Source organism: Daphnia carinata, chromosome 3, assembly GCF_022539665.2.
Source record: "Daphnia carinata strain CSIRO-1 chromosome 3, CSIRO_AGI_Dcar_HiC_V3, whole genome shotgun sequence".
Classification (NCBI taxonomy): domain Eukaryota; kingdom Metazoa; phylum Arthropoda; class Branchiopoda; order Diplostraca; family Daphniidae; genus Daphnia; species Daphnia carinata.
The window spans coordinates 2,272,558-2,296,914 of record NC_081333.1 but is presented as its reverse complement, the minus strand read 5'-3'; the positions used below and the strand labels follow the sequence as shown (position 1 = coordinate 2,296,914).

Below are 24,357 nucleotides of genomic sequence, written 5' to 3'. Positions count from 1 at the left end.
AGCTTTTGCTTTCGTTATATGGGTTGAGACTTTAGATATAGGAACACATGGAAAGTGGAGACGAAGAGCATACCACCAAGCGTGGTGACGTGTGAGAACACATGCGCAATGGCGTTGAAACCGAGGCTTGCCATCGTCTTACTTTATTTTACTTTTTCCTTGGCCAGTTGTTCCAGCTGACGGGGTTATCCAACAGCTCGCCTCTTGTCAGCCGCAGTGTTCCACCGGCAGCGTAGCGCGTTCCTGCCCTTCCAAACATCTTTGCATCATCGCGTATACAACTGGAAATATACATATTTTTTTTGTGTGTGCATCAGTTTCATCGCTAGGTAAGTCAATAGACATAACATGTAACATTATATGAAAAGACACCGCTAGGGACATATGGAATTTACTAGTAGCTAGACCTTTCGGCAAGCCGTTTTGCGTTAGGGCTCAAAAAGCTTTCGTGATGATTACCCGTTCGGCAAGTTTAACTAAACAACGCTCATTGCGGAAGTATTAAATGTCGAGCACTTTCCCCGATGTTGACACGATAGCAGACAAAAGTACTACGCCCACTTTCGAGCAAGTTGTTTAACTTGAAATGGGCGTTTGACTTTCTGCTCAATCACTTCGTGTGTTTCTTCCTGTCCGGAATTGAGACAATTTACTACTTAGATCCTCCCCTCAACGTTAGCTCTGTTTTCGTGAATCACCTATCCACAATTGCGTGGTGTAAGACCTTAACCAAAGCCATCCTTTAACTTGCCTCAAATGGGGATGATGATCAAATCTTTTCAAGTTCCCTATTCACTCGATCTCGTTTTGCCTTTACAGCTGGTTATCTTAGTTTCTTTTCCCTTTTGTTTTCAACGTTGCTATTGTACAGACAACAGCAGGTATACCCCATTGTCATATTCGTGCGTCTTGGAATGACTCGGACGTGAACCAGCGTGTGAGAGGAGAAGCTGAGCGTAGTTTGCAGTGGAATAAGAATTTTTAAAAACAATTATTTGAAACTTCTCGTTGATTGTTGAGAGATCGCAAATTGCGTAGAATCAGCACCGGAGTTACGTCGGCGGATTCCCAGTTTCTCCTAAAGACTAATCGTCTTTTATTCCACCGACAGCGAAAATATCAGAAACTCGATTTCACGTCAATTATTACCAATTAATGCGACGAAGGGGGAAATGAAACAGTGTTGTAGTAAACAATTGAAAATGGGGGAATTGCTTTATTATTGATCCATTGTCTAGACGAAGAGTAACTTAAAATACCTCTATAGGGACCTCATCCTTTTGTGTAAATATAGAGAGGCCGCCTGTCGAACTGATGCAAAGTCCTGTCAACACCCGAGAAAAGTGAACAAACAAAAGCAAAATAAAAGCATAACCAACAAGGCTTGTCTAGAGCTCTTTCCTTTACAAGCACAGTGGTCACTGCTCCCGCCCTTTCTTTTTTTTTTTTTCGTAGTCAAACGAATGAATGCAACGACCAACTTAAAAAGAAGGTTATTATCATGTCCGTGGAGTTCCCTGCTTATTTTTTTATCGATTTTTGTTGTTATTTCTTTGGCACACATGCACAAACAAACGCATCGATGATCACCGTTATATTGGAGACATCAAATTGACTGCTTGCGGGACAAGACTATGGAAATATTTTTTGCATATAGTACGTCGCCGCTATTTTTATTCAGAGAAAGAGAATAAAAATGAGAACGATATAAAAAGATGCAGTTGTACATACAAATCAGTGAAAGCGATAGGATTTTTTTTTTCCTTCAACCGTAGACTTTTCTTGCCATGTACAATCAACTCTGTGTAACATCTCATCCATGCAGAAACGGATGAGTTTTCAGGAAGGCCCGCAGTCTACTATGGATTGTGTAGTGGCGTGTGAAATACCCACTGCCCAGTCATACACATCATCGGCGTATTTTTTCGAACCCACAAGCCAAATTTTTACTGTTGGAGGACTTTTGAAAAATTGCGAGTAGTATATCTTTCATTGTGGCTGTTGAATTTTTATCTGGATACTCGCCAAACGAGTGGTCTGTTCAACCATACCATATCGCCGATATCATTAGAAAAAAAAAATAAGCTCTACATATCGTCGATAGAATACATAGACTCGAATGCTACTTAAAAACTGATATCTTTTGAGTGTTGCCAGGAGGCAACCAACATTGGCAAAATGTGTCCTGTATACGCTGCCTATGTAACAAATACAAGACAACTAATGGCCCCCAGCCGGAATATTGAAACGAGACTTGTTTTGGCTGTTGGCGTTTTCGCTATACGCCACATTTCTGTGAAAGGAACAATCCAACAAAAGAGGGAAGCTATTCAAAAAACCAAACGGAGACCAAGCGTAAAATCCCGTTTCCCTCTTTGCAATGCGAAATGTGAGAAAGAAAAGATAACTTTTTATTAATTGTTATCATTTTAAGCTATACTTGTATGAGTTGCTGAATTTTAGGTTTCATCGTTTCGAACCCGAAAGACGTATACGATAAACCCAAACACTTTTGTAAGAACAATTTTATGAATAACGTCAAAAGAAAACATACGACTGACATTCCGAGTAACAATTTTTTTAATTCAAATAACTCTGAAATGCAAGTCTGACGTAAACATGAAATCGACTATTTGGGATCCTAAACAAAATCGAAATAAACAAAACTTTAAGCCCAACTTTTTAAGCCAGACTTTTTGTACACAACGTTGGTCTTAAAAATTTTAACTTTGAATTCGGTCAAACCCACCAAAGCGAAACGCTAATTCCGAATAAAATTTTAGTTTTCCATTGCGTTTAGATTTTAAAATAAAACAAGATCAAAGCACTTTCAGCGCGAATGGTCTAACCCATAAACATCCCAAGTGAGTGGTTCTTTAATTACTGGAAGGTGGATTGATGGATCGTAAAACAATGGGTCCAATGGCGTTCCCTAGGATTTCCTCAACTTTGGATAGTCGCTAGAACCATTAGATGATTTATACGCTAAAACATTAGGCGTATTCACGACATCAAACGCGTCCACTGGTCGGATACGAAAACAAGTTGGTGGGAGATCAATTTGCGTAATAAGTTTTTTGCTTCTTCCTTTCGCGTTCCTTCTTCTTCTTGCCATAATTGACTAGTGATACCAGACATATCGTTTACAGGCCGAACACCTTTGCTATTGAGAGTATCGAAAAATGGTCATGAAAGATCTACGATGGAACACGAGGATAGTAGAAGTCTTCGTTAGTCAGTTTTAATGCATGTATGAGAAGATAGCACGAAATTGAATGGACAAGAGAGTTTGAAGAACTAATGATGGATGGTTGCGATCGTGACAGCATCAAAATCGAGAAAAATGGACACAATGGGTTATAAAAGAGAATTGGAGTGGATACCGTTACATTAGGATAGACAGATTGAGGTCAACTCATGTTAAACAAACATCAAGCTATTCTGTATAGCCCTATATCTTCTGCGTGAGAAGGATCAGTAAATCAATAATTTAAACGCTTTACATTTTTCTTTTCTATGCACAAGGATTTATATGGAATACCTGAGCGTTTGAGTCTATGACCTTCCTAGTCCAGTTTATGCATTATGCTAAAGTTTCTTCTCGGCGTCTTTTAACCTTTGACAATATATGCAGTTATGACTTTGTATTCAAATCACAATGGGATCTATCTTCTTGATCCCCACCGCCTTTTTTTTTTAATCAGGACTCGCTCAAAAAGTGACCCACCAAATCCATTTGTTATTAAACATTTCCCTCAAGAAATAGCGCACTGTATGTGTCGTAAGATTATGTGATATCTTTAGGAACTCAATGAAACTGGGGTGCTGACCTGTAAGACGGGTCAGCAGTGTAGTCAGCGATCATGATTTATTTTTTTGACAAGCTATATATAGTACACTTTGTGAATGAGTTACGACTATGCGTTAGAAGGTGAGCCTTTCGCACGACCATAACAACGCGGATAGTTAATCGCTGTCCAACTTGGATTTTTAGTTTATGAGAAAATATATATATATATATCTGCTATCCCAAACTTGCCTTAAGCTATGTGTTTAAAGCCATCCCGCTTGATTGCATCATGTCTAAACTTTTGCTGAACCTAAATAATAACAACGTTATAAAAAACAAGCACACAATCATTGGAAATTCGATACGCTCTGGCTTGCGTTCATTGTCACGTATCAACGTAGGCGAATAAACATTATATGTATATATGCAGGCTATAAAATCGATTACATCCTTCATAAGTATAGACGTTGACTTTATTAATCCATCCTCCACAAGGCCTATTATTGTCATAGATTAGCTGCCTAAGTGGCGAGAAATAGGCTTGAGAAAACGACCAAGCGTCAATAAAATTCCACTTTTCTTTTCGTATGGTATGTGCTCAATTCTGAGAGGAAAGTTCGCCCAAAGTTATATGCGTCGAACGACGGATATCGGGTATTAAAGAAGAAAAAAAAACAGAATAGCGGTACTTACTGTATATATACGACGTCTATGAAGGAAAATGGCCTGGTATTCAAAATAAAATTCCAGGGCCACATAATTAACGCGCATTTCGTTCGCCCATTGCGTCTTCAATGACGCCCGAGTAGTTGGCAAAAGCATCATCAAAAAACAAGAGTTTAAATGGAAATGACGAAATTCGGAGAACATTCATGACACATCAGCCAGCTGAACGTTAAGCCTTGCAATCAACACACCCAGCACTTCTACATAACATACGACGGTTTGAAATATTCAAATTAATGCTATCAATGCTGCATTGCGATTTAGTAACAGTCAAATGATCGTCTAGTTGAGCTATATACTTTAAACTGTGTGTGGCAAAAGAAATAGCGTGGGCCCGATAGATTACTGCAAAATACAAAGAATAGAACGGCCGCGATTGTCAACAGTGCGTCCCTTTGGCACTGTCCTCTATTTCGATTTCCGGTCTGTGATCCTGCCTGATAGGTTCGTAAACTCTTTTTCCTTGTTCAAGAAAACGACAATGGTAGAAGTTTACTTGGTTAAGAAAACAAACGATCGTGCCCGTTTATACTGTGGACAGACGGTGGCAACGCGTCGATGGCGCCGAGACACGTCCTCTGAACAAATGTTTGAATTCAACCGCCCAATCTCAGTTCCTGATGTCTCTCTTGCGATTACTCGGGTCTCCCGAGTTGTTTATAAGATCGCCAGTCTCTTAACGGGACTTGGCGAACACTCTTCTCTATTGTGTGAACAAAGACACACAAAAACTATACATTCTGGCAAAGTGAGTTGAGATGATCGTTTCTCGGCTACATTTTCTATTGAAGTTTGAAAATTTCATTCTTATTTCTCCATTTATCTTCTCTGAAAAAAAGATCAACGTGAATTGGTTGTTTGTTTTCTTGCCTCCGTCTTACGTGTTCTCAATGAGCTGAAACTTCCACTTTTCCGGGTATTTCTCTGTGAACCCAACGGCAAGCAAATAATGAATTAGACATGTCGTCCTGCTCTGTTGCGTTTTCTTTAGCATAAACTACCACCTAGGGCAACTGTTTTTTTTTCAATTATGCAAGTAATGAAATCAATTTGGGGATTAATAGAAGCAACGGGGTGGTAACTCAGTGGTAGAGTGCTCGCTTTGCATGTGAGAAGGCAGGGGTTCAATCCCCATCAACTCCAATTTAGCATGTCCTATTCAAATTGTATTTTGCTGGGACAGCAAATTGCAAAACAAGGGAGTGTTCAGTTGTTTATCCATGGTACTTGATGTTTAGCTTACTGACTATACAGCTTGCTGATAATTCTATTTCTTCGAATCTCATGCGAAGTCCGTAGAATTCAAGACGGGGTGGTGTTAATAATAGAGTGACGTTGGATGCTAAGTCGCGATTTGCATATACGACAGTATGAGGCATACATGTACGCGTCACTGGCTGGCCAAGAGCTGCACAATTTAGGGTGTGGTCGCCACTAGGTTTCTTGTCACGCTTCGTCATTGGGCCTCGTCTATATGGAATAATGATTTATCTAGCGTGAGTTGCGTGAACAGTCCTTCATTCGTAAATGTTGTGAAATTGGTGTTAAGTGAACTATTTTCTTTTGTCAAAGATTTCGGGCCACTCGTTTCCCAAGTGGGCATATAATATGATATCAGGAGAATGTCTTAAAATTGCACGCGTAATTGTCGCGTTTGAAAGTAAAACGCATACACGTGTAAGGAGTTCTCAAATCAGCTTTTCTTCTGAGAGACAGCGACGCTAAGAAACCTTGTAAATTGTCTCCCTTTTATTTGTGTTTTCTTTTCTCGCAGAGGGTCACACAAAAAGGATCAAATCTGGAAGAAAAAACTGGAGTTGCATCAACCGTATAGAATTATCAAATTGGTTGTTAAGAAGCGCTTTTGCATTTTCTATTTGCCTCGGAAACCTATTACACGCCTAAATGCATGCTTTTTTTTATAAAGCATAGATCTATCATAAATATTCTTTAGTTCTCCATACTCAATCCACAAAAAAAAGACCTATAACATCCTCACAAAATTAAAAAGCTCACGTTACCTGAACGCTATATAAGAGTCCTAGTTTGCGGTTGTTGTTATAGATGCGTCATTCTTCCATTTTTGACTGTTAAAAAAATTATCTGCTTGTATTCATGCACGTTTTAACTCCCGGACAGACGATATACATTAAGAACACGAACTTTGTTAAATGAGATGACTCCGGAAAACAGCTGCATGATTGCCGTAATGGTTCTCGAGGTCATGGCTTCTGGTTACCGCATTCACCTTCCACCAAATGCCATGCAAAATTATACCGCATGTTTGAACGTGCATTTTTTTCCGCAGTGAAACGCGCAATTCATCACATAAGCGACAGGCGTTGGCTTTCTAACTTAGTTTTATCATTTCCCTTTTGTTTGTTTGTACGCATTTGGCAATTCGCAAAGTCACGAACGCTGTTGTTTCATTGCACTTTCGGTTGAATTAACTGCGGTTGTGCCGAGTGCACCGTAGATCTTATTTTTTTTTCTCGTCCGTATGTTTGATGGCAAGATTAAAAAAGAAAAAGTGTTTTTGCATTTCATTGACATATCTGATTACGTTTTTTTTTTCATCACTTTGACGTTTCGCAGTTGTTTGCCTAAATTCCTCTACATTAGCCATTAAATTTTATTTGCATAGAAGAAAACTGCAATAGGCATAAGTGATTGGGAGAATCGATTTACGTTTAAACCCATCATCTACAATACCACGAACGTACAGCTCGATCATTATGGAGCATCACGAACACTAAACAAACAGATCTTAACGCCTTGATGCAACAGAGAAGAAAAGATTGTTGAGCCTGGTTTTGAAACGACGAATATTGAGCAAACAATAGTGAGGCTTTCCTAGGAATATACACACTACCACTGCATATTTAATAGTTGAAAATTATAAGGCAAATCGATCGCATGTACTGATCACGATAGCTATATATGAGCTATAGAGCTACGCAACACTTCAAACCGTTTGAGAAATAAAAGGTGACTTACTCTATTGTAATCTTTAATGTAATACCGTTCTTATTGTACTCCATGTCTTAGTGAACGTTGCGTGATGCAATGAACTTTTTGACATCACCAGATCTCATTCCTGTATACGAATACGGTCACCTGACAATCTAGGCATCAAACGATTCAAAGCGATGCCTCAATTTGAAAGGCTTTTGCTTTCAGACGAGAATGCCTGTTATACTCCCGGACGTAACGTAATCGAATCCACTGAAGGTGATGACATACCAATGTGACTTTGATTTGACAAAGAGGGGGGCATAAGAATAAAAGACTGTACGTAACATTGTTTCATTTCCCCAAGAGGTGTACACACTTCCCCTCAGCTCTGCATGTAACAGCATTTCGTAACTCACTATTTACAGTCAAACAAATCTGTCCAAAAAGAGGACACTGGATCGTCATATCGACGTCAACAAGCGACACGATCTAATTCCCTGGCAAGCTGTTCTTCACCTATATCCCTTGAGGGCTTATTTCTTTACCTCGTCTCCTGTTGTTATAACCAAGGCTGGTTAATCCGTTGCTGCGTCAAGCGTAATGAATTTCTATCGGACAATATCGTGCTGTGATGGCTTTTTGCTAGCTTACGTCGAAGCGTCACTGCTAAATTAAGACAGATCTATTTTCCAAACGACCTGATGAACACTTATACCTTCGTATATCTAATCCGTTTTGAATTCGTGCCGTGTTTAATCGAGCGGCTTTGTAATAGATGTGGAAGTGACCTGAAAATGTTACCGTAACAGCAGAAATTGGGTCATTGCACACAATCGTCTAACACAGAAAGATCGCTACCGACATTTTTATACGGAAACGATCGTAATGGACGCACCACCATTTCTTTCTTCTCTTTCGCATCGTTTATAAAAGTCCAAAAAAGCTTTTCCCCTTATTACTATAGAGATGATTCATCGTCGGCTATATAATGTCCCCCTCCGAGAATGTCAGATCAATAAAGACGCGGTATATATATAGCTAAAAACTTTGCAATTCTTGGAATAACAAGTTGACTACTTCGACAGGTGCATCACACCTGAAGGAGTGTCGTTATTCAAAAGAAAACAGGTCATTGAAACCTATACTTTATGTAGATCTAAACTCCATCTTTTTGGCCTTGTGCTCTATCGATTTATACGAACGCCAATCAGACGTCATAGCTAACTGAGTTTATCTATTGACAGTACACTGCAAAAGGCCGTTCGTGAAACAACTTAATTTTTTTTAAGAGGTAAAGAACTCGATGTTGAATGCAATTAGAAACTCATATTGCTGTATTTATGCACAAAGGGAGCCCTTAGTAGTGCTTCAAGCCGGAATACTCTAAAATTCGATTTGTTAAAAGAAACTAATTGAAAGACATAGTAGTGAATAAAGAGTAAGAAAGCGAGACTGGTTTGGGCTCGAAAAATGATAGATCTACGTGTACATATTGGCTTTTACTCTATACAGACACGAACAAAAAAACCCCACCATCGAAATCGAATTTCCTTTTTGTTTTCGTGTGCCTGTGCAACATCCAACGACGATGCTGGCATTGTAAAAAAAAACGGGCTACAATAAAAGTAGTGAATCAATGGCAGGAAAGTTGAAAGGCAAAAAGCAATATAGACTGTCAACCAATCCAGAAAAGAAAAAGAAAGTTTTCGATCCTTGTTGTCCCGAGAGATGAACGAAAACAGACAAACAAATCCCATTAAAAAGAAAATCCTTCCGACATGGCGTTCAGTCACATTTTTTCCTAACAAGACTCGCTCTCACAGAATCAGATATCTGTAAACTGATCAAAATATTTCTCAGAATCCAAATCCATCACTTAAACGACTGGAGGTGCGTTTTACTAATAAATCTGTTTCCGACTTTCTCATTCGTCAAGTCTTCAGTTAATATGTTCACCCTATCGCCAATTTTCGTCATAGATTACGGATTTCAAACCGTGTTCTGTCGAAACTCCGAATCTAATCAGAGTTCTTGACAAGAGCCATGTCACACTTTTGATTGTATACGGTGATGTGCCAGTGTTTGATCTTAGCCAGACGTACAACCAACGTTATGCGAAAGAAAGAAAGCAAAATAAAAAGCCAGACGGCTTGTTTGATTGCCTGTCACGAGTTAGACGCTACTGTCATCCATCATAATTGTGTGATTTATCTAACGCTAGATGTATATGGTATATGGATGCGTTGTTACTTCTTTGTGACCCGAAGGTCCAACCAGAGTTTGTTAACACAGATGTGGAGCATCCTAATGAATACGCAGGACATATAAGCCCAACATACTCACGTATTCAACAACTTTCAAAGGCAATCCTTCTGAAGGCCATAAAATAATTCAAAGTCTAAAGGCATGGATCCCAGTGCACCTTTGGGTTTGTGGAAAGACATCGAATATTCAACGGCCCTTCATTATACATCGACAACAAACAACCTTGATGTTGCCACAGTCTATTCCCATATGCCTATGTTCACTTTCTTTGTTGTTTTCGTAGAAGCTTCTCGTGAGTCTTGAAAAGATGAGACGCACGCAGTGCTTTGTACGTCCAAAACTTTTAAAACCTTTTCATGCATATAGCGCGTTGGGCGTAACTCGATTATTCAACGCTCTCTATGCAATTTTTTCCCCCAATATAGGACGACATTGATTGGCGTTTTTTCTAACTCGATTTTTAATAGCTAATTATGTACGCATGTCACAAGTTAAAACTATTGCTTCCTTTTTTGGTACAGGTCTCATTCAATGACTAGGGCTTGATATCAAACAAAATTAGAATCATGTTAGTTACTATATTGGGTATAGGTGATTACACGAAGGTTTTTCTTTATTCCATTCCAAAGAAAAGACTCAACGTCATAATCGAACTGGTTGCTGGTTACCGGTTTCCTATTATTCTGAGTTCGTTGCACGGACGATCCCGAATAAAAGATGGAAACAGCCTGTCACGCTTTTCATCTCTTATGACGAGACAACTCACGCAGCTCAATTCCCCCCTTTTTCTTTTCTTCGTGTGACCTTCATTTGTCCATGTAGTTCACCAGCTGTGATCAATGACATCCTCAAAAGAAAAGAGATTGGCAAAGACTGTTGATAGATGTGCAATGGCTGATTGCTGTATACATTTGAGCAATGCCCAATAAGATATAGCCAAACGATAACACGACGTCCAGACGTGACGTCATTCTTCCATAGAAGTGAATGATACACTTAGAGGACATTGAATCGATTTCTTTGGCTTGTCCGCCTTTCCCCGCAAACTATTTTCGCACAGAAGAGAATTATAACCGAACCGCCTCGTGAATTTGCGAAGAAAAAACGCAGGCCCTCCAGTTGGCCTCTTTGCTTCAAATCACGCAATCTATCACGCAGACACTATAGTGAAGAGGACATTGGGATAAATTGGGAGACCAACCATCAATCCTGGATAAGGACAGCGATGACAACGCATCTACAAGAGCCCAACTTTTCTTTTCTTCCCCTCTTACCATCTAGGATCGTTTTCATAAATGAAATGAAATTGTCGAAACAAAAAAAGAATTTTAAGTGCGGTGTTTTTGACACCGTGGCTAAATTGAATGGCGCAGTCGAAGCAGGGTGTGACGGATGGTCTCTCTTCAAAACATTTTTTGCTCATCTATCGACAAAAAAAAGAGAATGTACGTACGAGTTGGAGGCTGATCAAGAAGAGCAACTCTTGTGAATGGAATAAGAAATTTTTCCGCTCAAAGAGAAGGTTTTGTTTTGCTCGAATGGAAATCAGACAGCTGTAAGTTATCGATTGTGACGCCTTTGTATTCGTGACTTCCTCATCGCTTAATAGGCAAGACTGCTCTTCTTCCCGTGTTCGCAAAATGATCAAGAAAAACGGGGTCGATCGATTGCTCCGTCTAAATGCTTTGCGTTCCGCACGACAACAGCTGGCCGGCAAGTCTCCCAATTTTAGCCGGTCGATAATTTAAATAGTGGTGCCGACACTGTGATCATCTAAGCTGCTTTTGCTTTCCCTTATGGGAGCAGGCTTCCATCAGCGAGCGAATCAACAAGAAATAGCAGAGAGATATAACTCAGAGTTCGTGTTTGAATGAAAAAGGGCAAAGTGGTTTTCCCATATGCATACGATATGCCGCAAAAATAAGCTGATGTTTTTCTTTTTACTTAACATTTCTTCTCGAGTATGCCAATCACAATTGAATTCATTCCCCTTGGAATCAAGCGTATACGAAACAGGCTGCTATTCACGCCAACTGCGCAAATTCGGGCAAATATTATTGACAAACATTTCCATTCCGTTTGCTGGATAATTGTAATCTCTTCCTACAAAATGCTGTTATTTCGCCACCAATCCGATTAAGATCTCAAATATATACGGCAAAGTTAGATTTATGAGCAGGACCAACACAGGCTGTATATTTAGAAATGTATATGCTTGACAAAAAAGGGATTACTAGAGGTCGTAGAGGCTCGTGCTAGATACGTCCAGCATATCGTTAAACAATAAAACAAAATAGCCCAAAAAAGATTATAGAAGCAATTGAGCGATCGCTTTTTATCGTATACTCCAATTGGCTGTATTGCAGGGGAATCATGGACAATACGGCACCGTGGGTCAACGACACGAGCGATGTGCCAGATTTGGTGACCAACGATTACGAAATTCCTTTATTGGGAGCATTCCTCTTCTATTTTGTCCAGGTATACATGATTTTGTCAGATCATCATTTCTTTTTTTCTTAACTATAATTGAATTGACATGAAAGTGTTTGTACGGCACCGTCTTTGTTGTCGGGCTGTTGGGTAACACGCTCGTTATCTACGTCGTTCTCCGTTACACCAAAATGCAGACGGTCACCAATTTGTACATTTTAAATTTGGCCGTGGCCGATGAATGTTTCCTGATTGGGATACCTTTCATTATGACCACAATGGGATTAGGATACTGGCCTTTCGGTAACGTCATGTGCAAGGTAAAACGCGAGACATTGCCATCGTCAAACGAACCAAATGAATTATTCAGATTTTGTACTTTCTTTATTATGACACAGATTTACATGACGACCACGTCAGTCAACCAGTTCACCAGCTCTTTGCTGTTAACGGTGATGAGTGCCGACCGCTACATAGCCGTTTGTCATCCCATTGATTCATCCACATTCCGGACGCCCTTCATCGCTAAAGTAAGTTCATTTCTTTTATCTTGTGACGAAGCAGCGCTGTGTTGTTATAACGACTCGCTAGGGTAACTCTTAAAGTCAACTTTTGAAGCTAACAAAAGAATACCTTATACTCATTATGTATTCTATTGATCACGTTGTTATATACCGCAGTGTATATATAATCAAAGGTTACCGACTTCCAACGTTCGCATATGTAAAAGCACAGAGAAACCAACTAAAACAGACCAGGGTACGGCGATGGTTTGCATACAGAACACTGTTATCTTGACAGAGTGCAATAGGTAGGAAAGAGAGGGGACGATGCGTCTCTATTTAAATGTAAATCTAATTACAATGTTTTATTCCTTTGCATAGCCATTGGGTTATTGCTACATTTCAACACGTTCCAAATCGATCTCTTTTTTTTTCAATATTTCTTTATAAGATGAAATTTAAAATGTATTTTCTTTTGTCCGGTACGGTTCTATGCCTTCGGGATACAATTAATAGACGTTTTTTCCGCGCTCCCTCCCAACTATTGTACAGCAGCCAGTTCTGATTTGTGTCGTCTTTTGTCAAGCTCGTCCAGCTCCGAATTTTTCTGGAGCTGCATTCGTGTTATTATGTGACCATGTCATGTAGGGTTGGATGTACGGGTGATGTATGAGATGTCCGGTATGTTATGCATTGTAAAGAAGAAAAACCATACACACACAGACGAAATTCGTTTCTACGTCAAAAGAATTTGGTCAATATTACAACAACTGTAGGATTAATCGTGCAGCAAGAAATCCAATCACGTCAGTAGAAAACCTGAAAGGATTCGTCTGTCGTTCTGCGTAACATTGTAACGAATGTTGCGTTCAGCACTAAAAAAAAAAAATACCCGAAAGCTATATAACTCTCGACCATAAACTCAACTTGGAATTCATTTTCCATATCACTGTAGATTACCTCGTTTTTTCTTTTACCACTTTACGAAACCACATCAGCGTATTTTTATGTGTCCGCTGGGTGGCTGAGTTTGCCGTATTTTTTTTTGCAAATAGATTTTTGAAAAGTGTGCTACTGCAGGCTGGAAGAAGTCCATGATAAATTGGCAAATCAACCAAGCTACCCTATAGTTCTATAGCTTTTGTTTTTTACGTCTTTCACGATGCTTGAGAACAAAAAACGAAAAGCACTCTTCATCCTTGCCTTTGGGCTTTTTACGCTTTTTTGGTATTTCCTTTTCTCGGCGGAAAACCGGACGTGACGAACAGTGTAAAGTTTCCTGCTGTCACGTGCCAAAGTTGTTCGCGTCCGTGACAGAGGCAATGCTATAACTAGCCTCGTTTCATTCAAGGATCTTTTACTTTTTTAGTGCACTCAAGTTTCTTCCTTTCATACAGACAAGATGTTCGGCCAATCGAAAAATGATACTGACAACATTTCAATTGAGCCCGCTGACTTGTTATTAATTTTATTGCATTTGACAGGTGGTATCAATGACGACTTGGGGCATATCGTTCCTCATGATTGTGCCAATATTCCTGTACGCCCACACTCAGCAAGTGCATTCGGATTGGGCCGTCGGCAGCCTCAATGATTCTCGTGTAATTGACACTCTGTATTGGTCTAATGGCTCGGCCACTACGATCGCTTCATGGATGAAAAATCACACGAGGGTCACGTCGTCTTTGGCCGTCGAAAATGGTGCTGAAGATGCACTCGATGCCCACATGACCAGCCCTATAGTTAGCTGTAATATTTACTGGCCTGAAAACGAGTACATGAACGGACAGGCCGCTTTCACGCTCTACACGTTCACGTTAGCGTTCGCCATTCCACTCATCCTCATCTTGGTGTTTTACATCTTAGTCATTAGAAAATTAAAGGTACGCAAAAACAATAGTTTGTCTTAAACGCAGTATTTAAATGGCAAACAATTACATCAGACGGTCGGACCGACGAACAAGTCAAAAGAAAAGCGGCGATCCCATCGCAAAGTGACTCGACTAGTCCTCACTGTCGTCACGGTCTACGTTCTCTGTTGGTTACCTTATTGGGTTTCGCAGGTGTCGCTGATTTTCACGCCCCCGAAAGCGTCACAGTCGCCCTACATTGTGGCTGTTTTCTTGCTGGCCGGTTGCCTAGGCTACTCCAATTCAGCCGTCAATCCAATACTTTACGCTTTTTTGTCAGACAACTTTAAAAAGAGCTTTATGAAGGTAAGATGCTCTTATGAAAATGAAATTCGAATTGCTTATTAAAATGCTATTTATCGATGAAGGCTTGTACGTGCGCCGAACGGAGGGAAGTCAACAAAGCGCTGACGGGCGAGAACAGCGTCTTCACACGACGCGGACGCAACTCTGAACGCGGATTTGGCCATAACGATTCGCGTTCGCGAATTCCACCAATGTCTGGGAATGTGGGTCGTTCGATCGCCCCACAGGAAACATTCGAGTTATCGAATCCCGTGCTCGCGACGATCCAACAAGAAATTTGCGCCTCTTCGACCATCGTCGTCAACCGAACCGATGACGACGGATGTGACAGCAGCGCCGGCGATGATGTACAGATCGTCATCAAGGGCTCCATCAAGTTGGACGGGCCTTTCACCAAAAGCCAAAACTCGACCAAATCCGATGGTAAACAAGGTACACAATATCCCATACTGACAATCTGCGGTACAGTTGCGTAACTTGGATTGTCATTTGAATTTGCCTATTTGAACGAAATGGCCGCATGAATCACGCAAACATTTTTTTTAAATCAACGCTTTTGCTTATCGCTATATTTAAGATCAAAATCAGTATGGCATATATACAGTTTCATTTCGTTCACTCTCGAGCCTATATATGTTGCGAATGTGATTGCGAATGACGCACGAAGATGATTAAGAACACGCGTTTTATTTCTCCCTTGCGTACTGGCACACTTATAGGAACGATCGCTTCGTCTCGAACAGTTGATTCAGTCGTTTCCTGCCAACATAACGTCCGAGTTAACGGATCAAGTCACGTTCTGCACAGCGACCTCTAACACGAAGAATCTGCAAAAGCCAACGCGCGATTAAATTTATTCTTTGGTTCTTTTTTTCATCTTAGTTTAGCATCCGTTTCACTGCAAATGATCAGCAATGTAAAATTAACATAGCGATATGTCCCACAGTTTTCTAAACAAATTTCGGGTAGCATGTCCGACCAAACGTTTCCTTGTATCACTCTTGACATTCGAAATAATTCGCTTCAATCGTTCATCTGTAAATTGTATCTAACTTATGTAACATCACTTGCTACGCATGTCGAGTCGGTTTCATTTGGTCACGCCGACTGTAAATATCTCACGTCTTCTCTTACCATCGCTACTTATTTACCTGTTTTATGGTTATTGATCTTCTGTTTGCCTCATTAAACAAGCCCGCTTGATTACTTCATTCGTTTCCCCACACACGTTGTTCATCATCAACGGATTTATCGACAACCACGACATTTTGATGATATAAACTGAGTCCATGTCGTGATTGCCGAGAAACCAATCATTGCAACTGCTACGGAAATGAATGGAACCCTCCACCATTTCCTACAGTTTATTACAGCCAAAGCACAAACACTTTTCAAAAAAGCACTCGACGTCCGATGGCCTCCGTTTAAACTAGTCGAACGCGCAGCGTGTACGTCACAACTGAGCCCGTAACTGTACACGCATGCAGTTGATCTCGCGGTTATCGGCGTCCCTCCGTGCGGCTATCCAACAACTATTTCTTTCAATCGTGTGCTCGTCGGGTACTTCTTTATTTACGTGCGACAACAGTATACGTACAAATAAATAGTCCTCCCATTTGTCGAACGTTTCCCTATTGCACTTTTGTGTGTGCGTTGTTAATGTTTGTTTTGTTTTTTTCATGTTTCATTTTCGGCTACGATGATAGCCCTGTTGAAATTGGCAACCTAATACATCAGTACCTAATGACCCTGTATATGGTGTAATTGCTTTGCATTTCTCATCACTGGTTCAGTGTTATTTATTCGGCCGATATATTCAACGGTTCAAAGGACGGTATAATTTTTTCTGTCGGATAACACAAACCAAAAATCATTTTATTTTTAAATCGAAAGACGGAAATAACATTGGGCCGTCTGCGTGAAGTACATCGTTCCGACATTCAAATTAGCAGAAACGCAGTTGCAAGAGGAGAAAAGCAATCCTTGAATAATATCTTGTGGGATATCAAATGCAAATAAAGAAAGGGCTCCTCAAAGAAGGGAACGCAAAGAGGCTTATTTGTTCACGTGGTCTTATCGCCTGACATTCTCCGCTAATTAAACAAACTATTTTCCCTCTGCTGTAACTACCCAGCCTCGGCTATATTCTCGGACCTTTCTTAATGAAGAAAGAATAGCTCATGCCGTTGATACGATTTTGTTTGGTTGCCATTTCCCGTACGTGTCCTTACTCTCGCTCCTTGTTTGCACAAAGCAAATTGATCCTAGTGCAACTATTCCCGGAATCAATTCGATTTCTCTACATCCGCTGTCGTGCCTTTGCAGAATTTATATTCTCTCACTGGAGCGATGAGAGAGAGAGCCTCCGAGCACGATCGGTAGGATCTATCGTTTTTGTACATAGTGCTCGTCAATCCCAGTGTTTGCTTTTTTTTTATAGTCGTCGGCCCATTTTATTTGCTGTTTTGTTGTTTTCTTCGTTCATCGACCTTTGAAGCCCACGAGAGTTCCGTTTATTCCGATGCAGAAACCAATCGCTTTTTGTATTTTTCCTTTTCCTTTGTATAGAGCAGAAATGAAATGCTGATTCTTGGTCTCTTACGGCTAGAAAATCAAGGATTCATATGGCTTCAATTCAGGATTGTTTACCAGTAATCATTTTCCCGTCAAATGACCAAAAAGGCCATTGTTAGTCATACAACTTATCCATAGTGAAGCAGTGGACGTTTCACTGAACATGCTCCAACCTAAATCTCCGCTCAATGTTCAACAAGTCAAAGCAATTCGTCCGCAACAATAATATGAAAGTATCCAAATAGCAAAATTATCTTAGAAAAGAAAACATTGGCAATTTGCAAGCAAGAATGTTGCTGATAAAACTGGCCCACTTGAGCATGAGGATTGAGATTGATGATCCTGGATACAGGAAATAGTAAACCCATAAATTATTCTGTATAATGTAGCTTGGTACGTGCCTGACGCCCATGCATTGCAACCTGTGACGTAAAGATCGAAGGCAGGGCCGTAAACGTTCGTCTTTCGATTGTTTGTCCCTCCGACAAACGTAAAGCTATGTCATTGGAAAACATACAGAACTAACGTTTTTTTTGTCTTGTTTTCTCGTTGGTCGTTATTTTCTCCTAGTCGGACGCCAAGAGTCAATTAAAGTGCGGAGAAAGGAAATAAAGCGACGAAATGTGTATCTCCTTGGCAACGCAAAAGGTTATATGGTAGGCTTCCTGGAATTTCATTTCTCTTGTCTAATTTTATTCTCAAGTGTGTCGACATTTTGTTAGGCAATTTTTAAACAATTCCATACCAGTATTCTACTTTAGAAAAGGGCACTTGTTTGATCGATCGGGTGAATGAGTGTGATCACGGAAGAAAGATGGTTTATAACATGTGAATAGGTTCTGGAAGGTTATATCCTGCTCCGAGCGAATAGGGCGTAGTAGCTTTAACGATTTAACCAATCGGCAATAATTTAAACTTGCGAGAGGAAGCACGTCTCTACAGGTTAAGTGGATTGCATTATTGGTTTATAGTGATGACGATTCAGCACGCAATCAAGTAAGTAGATGTGATTATTTAGATGGGGATCCTTTCAATAGATTGTTGTTGCAAACGAAATGTCCGTTGACTCACCTGATGCTTTCCGTACGACTACCGAGATCCTCTTTTGAATTAGATAACCATACAAGTTTTCCAATTTGAACCAAATAATATTACTGCAAATACTGTAGTTTTGGTAACATAAACCGTTTGGAAACATGATGATAAACCAACTGGAAATGAAAGGCATACTCCTCAGTCAATACGTGAAATTGAATCTTGTCTTACCTACTGTACCGTTGTTGTGACGTATGTTCAAACGAACGTTTAGTCATTTCTTGCCCCTGTTTGAGGACTTACGACGCATAAATTGACAAAGCATGGGTTGCTTGGCAAACGTACGCATCCCACGTGACTGTAATTCAGTGAGTTTCGATTTCGTTGATGTTTGACGGACTGCGTCACCTATTCGAGACCTAATTATCTATAATGAACCATGTTCGAAAACAGACTGGGAAATTGATAGAAGCATAAGACTTTTTCCACAAAGGTATATGTTCACAATCCTTGTTAAAAATACCACCACTGACAATGCATTGCCAAGTTAAAAGTTACTCATTTTCTTCATAGTCTTCCAACTTCATGTCGTTCAACCCGAGTTCCTCGTTATGCTCGAACGTTCGTTCGTAATACACTATTTCCATTTCTGGATCAGCTTCTGGTGCGTAGACATTCTGCAAGTAGCTATTGCCAGCAGGGTCATCGAGGATGATACGACATCCAAATGTTTTTCCACTGATTATGTTATCCAGTTTTTCGTTGAACTCTTGCATTCGCTCTGAAATTGCGTAACAATGTATAGTTCAAATATATGCCCTTTTAATTGCAATGCACCACGAACTTGCTATGACAAATGTTCAACGCACCTTTCAAGGTTAACGTAGCACTATCTCCGCACAACAACGGGTTTTGTCCAGTGAGCTGGTCCTTCATGGCAACCAATAAGCCTTCTAGTGTTGTGAACTTCCCGCCTAAAGTTCCTGCGCCAACTTCGAAGTCTAGTTCAGGGATGGACATGGAGCAGGTTTCCGATTTTAATACATCACGCGAGAGATCGATGGGATCGGTGACGCGCAATGTTATTTTGACACCTTTCTCGTTGATACCCGAACCTGACTTTACCTCATTGGTTCGGTGGCCACAGGCATCACAGTTCGTTGCCATGATAATCACTTCCTTGAAAAATGGTATGCCTGTGATAAAAACAGATGGAGATCTAAAAAAAAAATTTTCGATGCCTCGTTTTCGTCAAAATTGTATGAACATACTGGTAAGTTTCATGTTGGTTTCACACGGTGCGTTGCATGACGGGCAGTTTGTCCCAAAATGTAGCACTTCGTCTGCCAAGGTATCGGGAGTTACATTTTTTTCGGTAACTAAGAGGAATAGTATAATATACGACTGGTCAAATTAATATATTTTCTGCATCACACCTGCGTCAGTTTCTTCCTCTTCTTCTTCTTCTTTGATTTTCTTCAATTCTTCTTCATATATTCCGACAAGGTGATTTTGCTCTTTGTTTCGTTCAAAGTGCGTAATTGTCAGAGCAGGGTCGACATGTGGAGCATTCAAATTTTCAACAAAGCTATTTCCAGAAGGGTCATCTATAATCTATCAAATAAATTAATGAGTGGGTGCAACATATGAACAAGAATACACTTACAAATGTAAAAGGCTTTTCACATTTCTTTGTATCAATCAATACTTGTATAAAGGCTTCAATTTTTTCAGCTGACTCTGGATCCAAGGCTTTTCTTACTGGTTGGTCTTGTTCAAGACCTGCTATGCATCTACTTAGAACACCCTCAATATTTGTTATTTCTAAAGTATAGTTAAAAGATTGGCATATGAGAGGTTTTTATTAACACTTTTCGGAAAACTTACCTCCCCTCTTAGATTGGGGTGGTACTTCAAATTCAATTTCTGGAATTTTAACAGTAGCATAATCTGATTTGATGACCTGCCTGTTTAGGTCAATTGGGGAGGTGATAGAGACTTGAATAAGAACTCCTTTCTCCTGAATTTTGTCACCCGACTGTACTTCATTGTTCTTAAAACCACAATGCTCACATTCAAATGACATTAATATGATCTCTTTGTAGAAGGGTATCTTTGTCAGCAACAGTTTTGTCATACCCTGTAAAGAAAGACAGGTTAGCTTTGAACGCTTCTTTTTAGTAGTGTAGTATGAGAGCTGCTACGTCTTTGCCGCAATTGAAACAAAGTGAACTAATTTCCGTGATTTCGGGGTCATTATCATCCGCCTGAAGCTCCCGGAAAACAGGTTTCTTGTGTTCTTCAGCACTCATTTCTAGTGAACGGTGATTCAAAGTTAATACAAATTCGCTATTAAACCAATCAAAGTTATTATCAATAAGGACTAACACACGTGTTTTTGACAGTGCATTTTTTGAAAAATCGTCTGCTATGAAATCACCGAGTAGTTCTCAGCGCTACCACTCCACGTATTAAAAGTTAAAAATTAACTAAGCTAAAAAGTAAAATATCTTATCATACTCGACACATAAAAAATTGTAGTAATATAATAAACCGCTTAGAACTATTAAGTAATTTAAATTTTGACCAAATATCAAATGGCAGCTATGTTAATACAAAGACTCGGCAACCTTTTTTCTCGCGATCTCTTCATCGGCCATTTTCTTCCGGCGTTTTGCCTTTTCGCTGTACGACCGTTTGCCGTCAACTTTAGCTGAACTTGTCATCAGAATGGGTTTCCAAAACTTGTGGTATTCTCACCCCCGTAAATACGGAGCTGGATCCCGTACCTGGTAATTTATATATGTATTTATCCTTTTGTTGGTTGAAATTTTTATGCAGCACTTCAAACCACTTTGAAACGTGGTTTTATCCTATTGCTGTTCGGTATTAATTCGTACGAAAGCATGGTGTGTCGATGCCATGACATGTATTTTTGAAACAACTGATGCAAAGGTTATGCTGAACTGCATGAAATGCATCAATTTTTTAATTTACCAATGACTTGAAATTTAGTGATTCATTTTTCATTTTTTTTTTGCTTTTTGTATAGCCGGGCATGTGCCAACAGACACGGTCTGGTCAGAAAGTATGGCCTCAACCTCTGCCGTCAGTGCTTCCGTGAGTACTCGGCTGACATTGGATTCAAGAAGGTAAATATAGTTCTATAATTTGCCTAGTGCACTTGCTCAACCTTTTTTCTTTCTTGCAGCTCGACTAAATACCCTGTGCTCTGAGAATATGTAAATCCAGCTGCCAAAACATCATAGCCTGAATACATATTCTTGGTGTTATATTTTTGTTTACTTTAATTTTCATGGGAAGTTTTCAAAACCAAAATTTATTTAGTAAGGTTAAGAAACAGATTTATGATCGTTTAAATTTCAACAGTTATTTCCTTTATTATCTGGGTTGCTCCTGAGAAACTTGCTGAGATCTAAATCGTACAATTGATCCTCAAGACCCTGAAGAAAAAGGTAGGAAACATGACATTAAAAGTAAATATTAGTATATTGTCTGTAATTAAGACGCAAGAATTGTTTAGGCTAAGGTTTTGATTGTCGTACCCCCAAAATGAAATCAGAAAGCACTCCAACCATTTAGTGCTTGAGTTTCGGTTGGCAGAGGCTTCTTGTTTTTATTTGGGCTAGCAGAAGGCTCAGTTTTTTAAAAATAGGGTGCTGAGGCTTGTCAGTTGATGGTTATGGATGGCTGTAATGATACGCGGAGTCTGATGGATAAGCTGAGTAACTTTGAGCCTTAGCCATTACAGCGTATGCTCCGCACGCTGTGCATATCATTTTTTCGCCGTTTTACTGGAAGTTTGTACCGCACTTAGGGTGTATTTCTTACAGTGATAAGCTTCAGTTGCGTAGAAAGGGATGCGGTAAGTAACCTAAGCGTCCATATTCACGTTTCCCGTATTAATATAAGCAGCGTATCAATTTTTCAACTGCGCTTTGAAATACTTTGTTAATAGATGCTTCGATGCATTTACGTTTCACAAGAAGTTCTAGGTTGTCATAAGCCGTTCGTAACTTAGATGACATTATTAATGTCGAGGCCACGAATGGTCAATTTAGTTGGATTAGCTGAAAGATCTCAATCAGCCTAATCCTGTCTTTTTAAGGATTGAGTCCGGATAATGTACAGTTTTTCCATGACAAGCACTGAAGAAAATCTTTTTGGCGTCAAGGCCGCATTAACGAAAGCGAAACAAATTCGATCTTTCCAAGTACCTAGTCACAGTAGCAAGGCATATGTTGTACGTGCTAATAAAGAAAGCTACGTAAAAGAATATATGCCATGTCACTGTGAATCTACTTTTTTATTGAGCTGTGTCGTCTTCGTCAAGGCCGACAGAACAGAAAATCACATAAATATGAGAAACTGGAAACGAAATGGACTGGTGGCTATACGTACAGCCACCTCGATTCCCTTACCTGAATATGGATGTTAGAGAATAACCCAGTTTTACAGTTCCTTTCTTTGACATATTTGATCTGTTACGTAACCAAACTTGAAATTCATCGCATTATAATTACGCACATCACCCAGCATTTGTGGTTAACGTTAAATAACATTTTAAAAGAATATTGTGGCGTTTTTTTTTTACCGAATTGCATTTTAGTAAGAGCGTCATTAAAGTACGTCCAACTTAGAAAGCCATCGTAAATTCTATCAGTGATCAGCGGTGTAGGATTTAGGCTGAGAAAGTTTATGTTCAACCTCTTGCCTTTCTCCACCGTGCTTAAATTAACTAATATTAACGCCACCTTCCTGCTTCTTATCGTTAATGCAAGATAGCCGATAAGAGTTCGAAAAATTAATATGGGAAGTTAGGTCACGGAAGGTTTGTCCTCCATTAGCCAGGAAGAACGTATATGCCTCTCTCCAACAGGTAGTGCTAATGATAGGGCGCAATGTCAGCCGTGAAATCTGGTGGACGTCACATACGTGCCTAATAAGTTGATTGACCAATGATTTGGGAAATCCTAGTGAAAAGCAACGTAACGATATATCCACATTTTCTTCTTCTCGCGGTTAAACAAAGCTTCATTTCTTTGCGGCGTAGAATTTTCTTTTTACATCGCGGAAAACCACATTGATGATCACATTTACATGGCAATTCTGAAAAAAAAAACACGCTTTGAATTGAACTTAATTTTTTTAAATCAGGCTAGACAGATGTGCGTGCGGGAAATTATGTTACAACAGATCAAACTTTCATTAGTTTGACGTTGATTGAGAATCAGGTTATTTCCAAATTAATTGTATGTCCAAGGTTACACGCGCAATCTGGAGTGCTATGCACTGGTCATTGGGACTAGCTTATCGGCATGCCAGTTGAATGAACAAACTAGAAACTCACGGTGTAACGAGGAGAATTGTAAGAAAAGCGGTGAAAGTGAGCTAAACTACAGATCCCGAGTTGTTGTGGCTATCCATCCAGCGTTGTATGTGCAATAATAAGGTCAACGATTTGTCTTTAGAAAGTAAAGACAACAAACAATGGAAGAGGACCAAAGTGTATATGCTAGTCATCAGTGTGAATTGAAATTCACGTCGAGATGTTTTTACGTGCCAAATTTGACGTGCCCCCCAGTATTGGCATCTACCCTTCATCTATTTAAACGTTAAGTTAGGAACCGTTAGACGAGTGAAAGTGTATGCCTTTAAATGTTCATTGTATTATTTGAGCAGCATTTTTCAACAAACAAATTTGCGAGGAAGGGGATTTCCCTTTCACTTGGAAAGGTCAAACAAACGCCCCAAAACAATTAACCCAACATGCACTACAAAAATGTACCAAAAGATCGTAGGTCGTGGTTCATCCTATTCACTAAAAACAAATTCCTTT

General features: G+C 39.7%; 2 protein-coding genes across 3 annotated transcripts; one reads left to right on the top strand and one right to left on the bottom strand.

Annotated features, from left to right (window-relative positions):
- The first annotated feature begins 232 nt into the window (after positions 1–232).
- LOC130693804 (somatostatin receptor type 5-like) lies at positions 233–16,602 on the top strand. 2 transcript variants are annotated; one of them, XM_059494536.1, is made up of 8 exons: positions 233–329; positions 12,103–12,217; positions 12,283–12,489; positions 12,568–12,699; positions 14,157–14,555; positions 14,616–14,888; positions 14,951–15,311; positions 15,608–16,602. In XM_059494536.1, the coding sequence occupies exons 2-8, from the start codon at positions 12,110–12,112 to the stop codon at positions 15,703–15,705; spliced, it is 1,578 nt and encodes a 525-aa protein (XP_059350519.1). In that variant the 5' UTR covers positions 233–329; positions 12,103–12,109; the 3' UTR covers positions 15,706–16,602. The 2 variants fall into 2 exon arrangements, with proteins under 2 accessions (XP_059350519.1, XP_057372999.1); XM_057517016.2 differs by having other exon boundaries at positions 14,951–15,320; positions 15,608–16,601.
- A 2,373-nt stretch (positions 16,603–18,975) lies between these two features.
- LOC130693812 (zinc finger protein ZPR1-like) lies at positions 18,976–20,889 on the bottom strand. The gene is made up of 7 exons (XM_057517029.2): positions 20,702–20,889; positions 20,385–20,637; positions 20,164–20,321; positions 19,934–20,111; positions 19,769–19,876; positions 19,367–19,693; positions 18,976–19,278 (listed from the first exon to the last, which is right to left on the bottom strand). Exons 1-7 carry the CDS (start codon positions 20,807–20,809, stop codon positions 19,052–19,054), a joined length of 1,359 nt encoding a protein of 452 aa, XP_057373012.1. The 5' UTR covers positions 20,810–20,889; the 3' UTR covers positions 18,976–19,051.
- Positions 20,890–24,357: the final 3,468 nt, after the last annotated feature.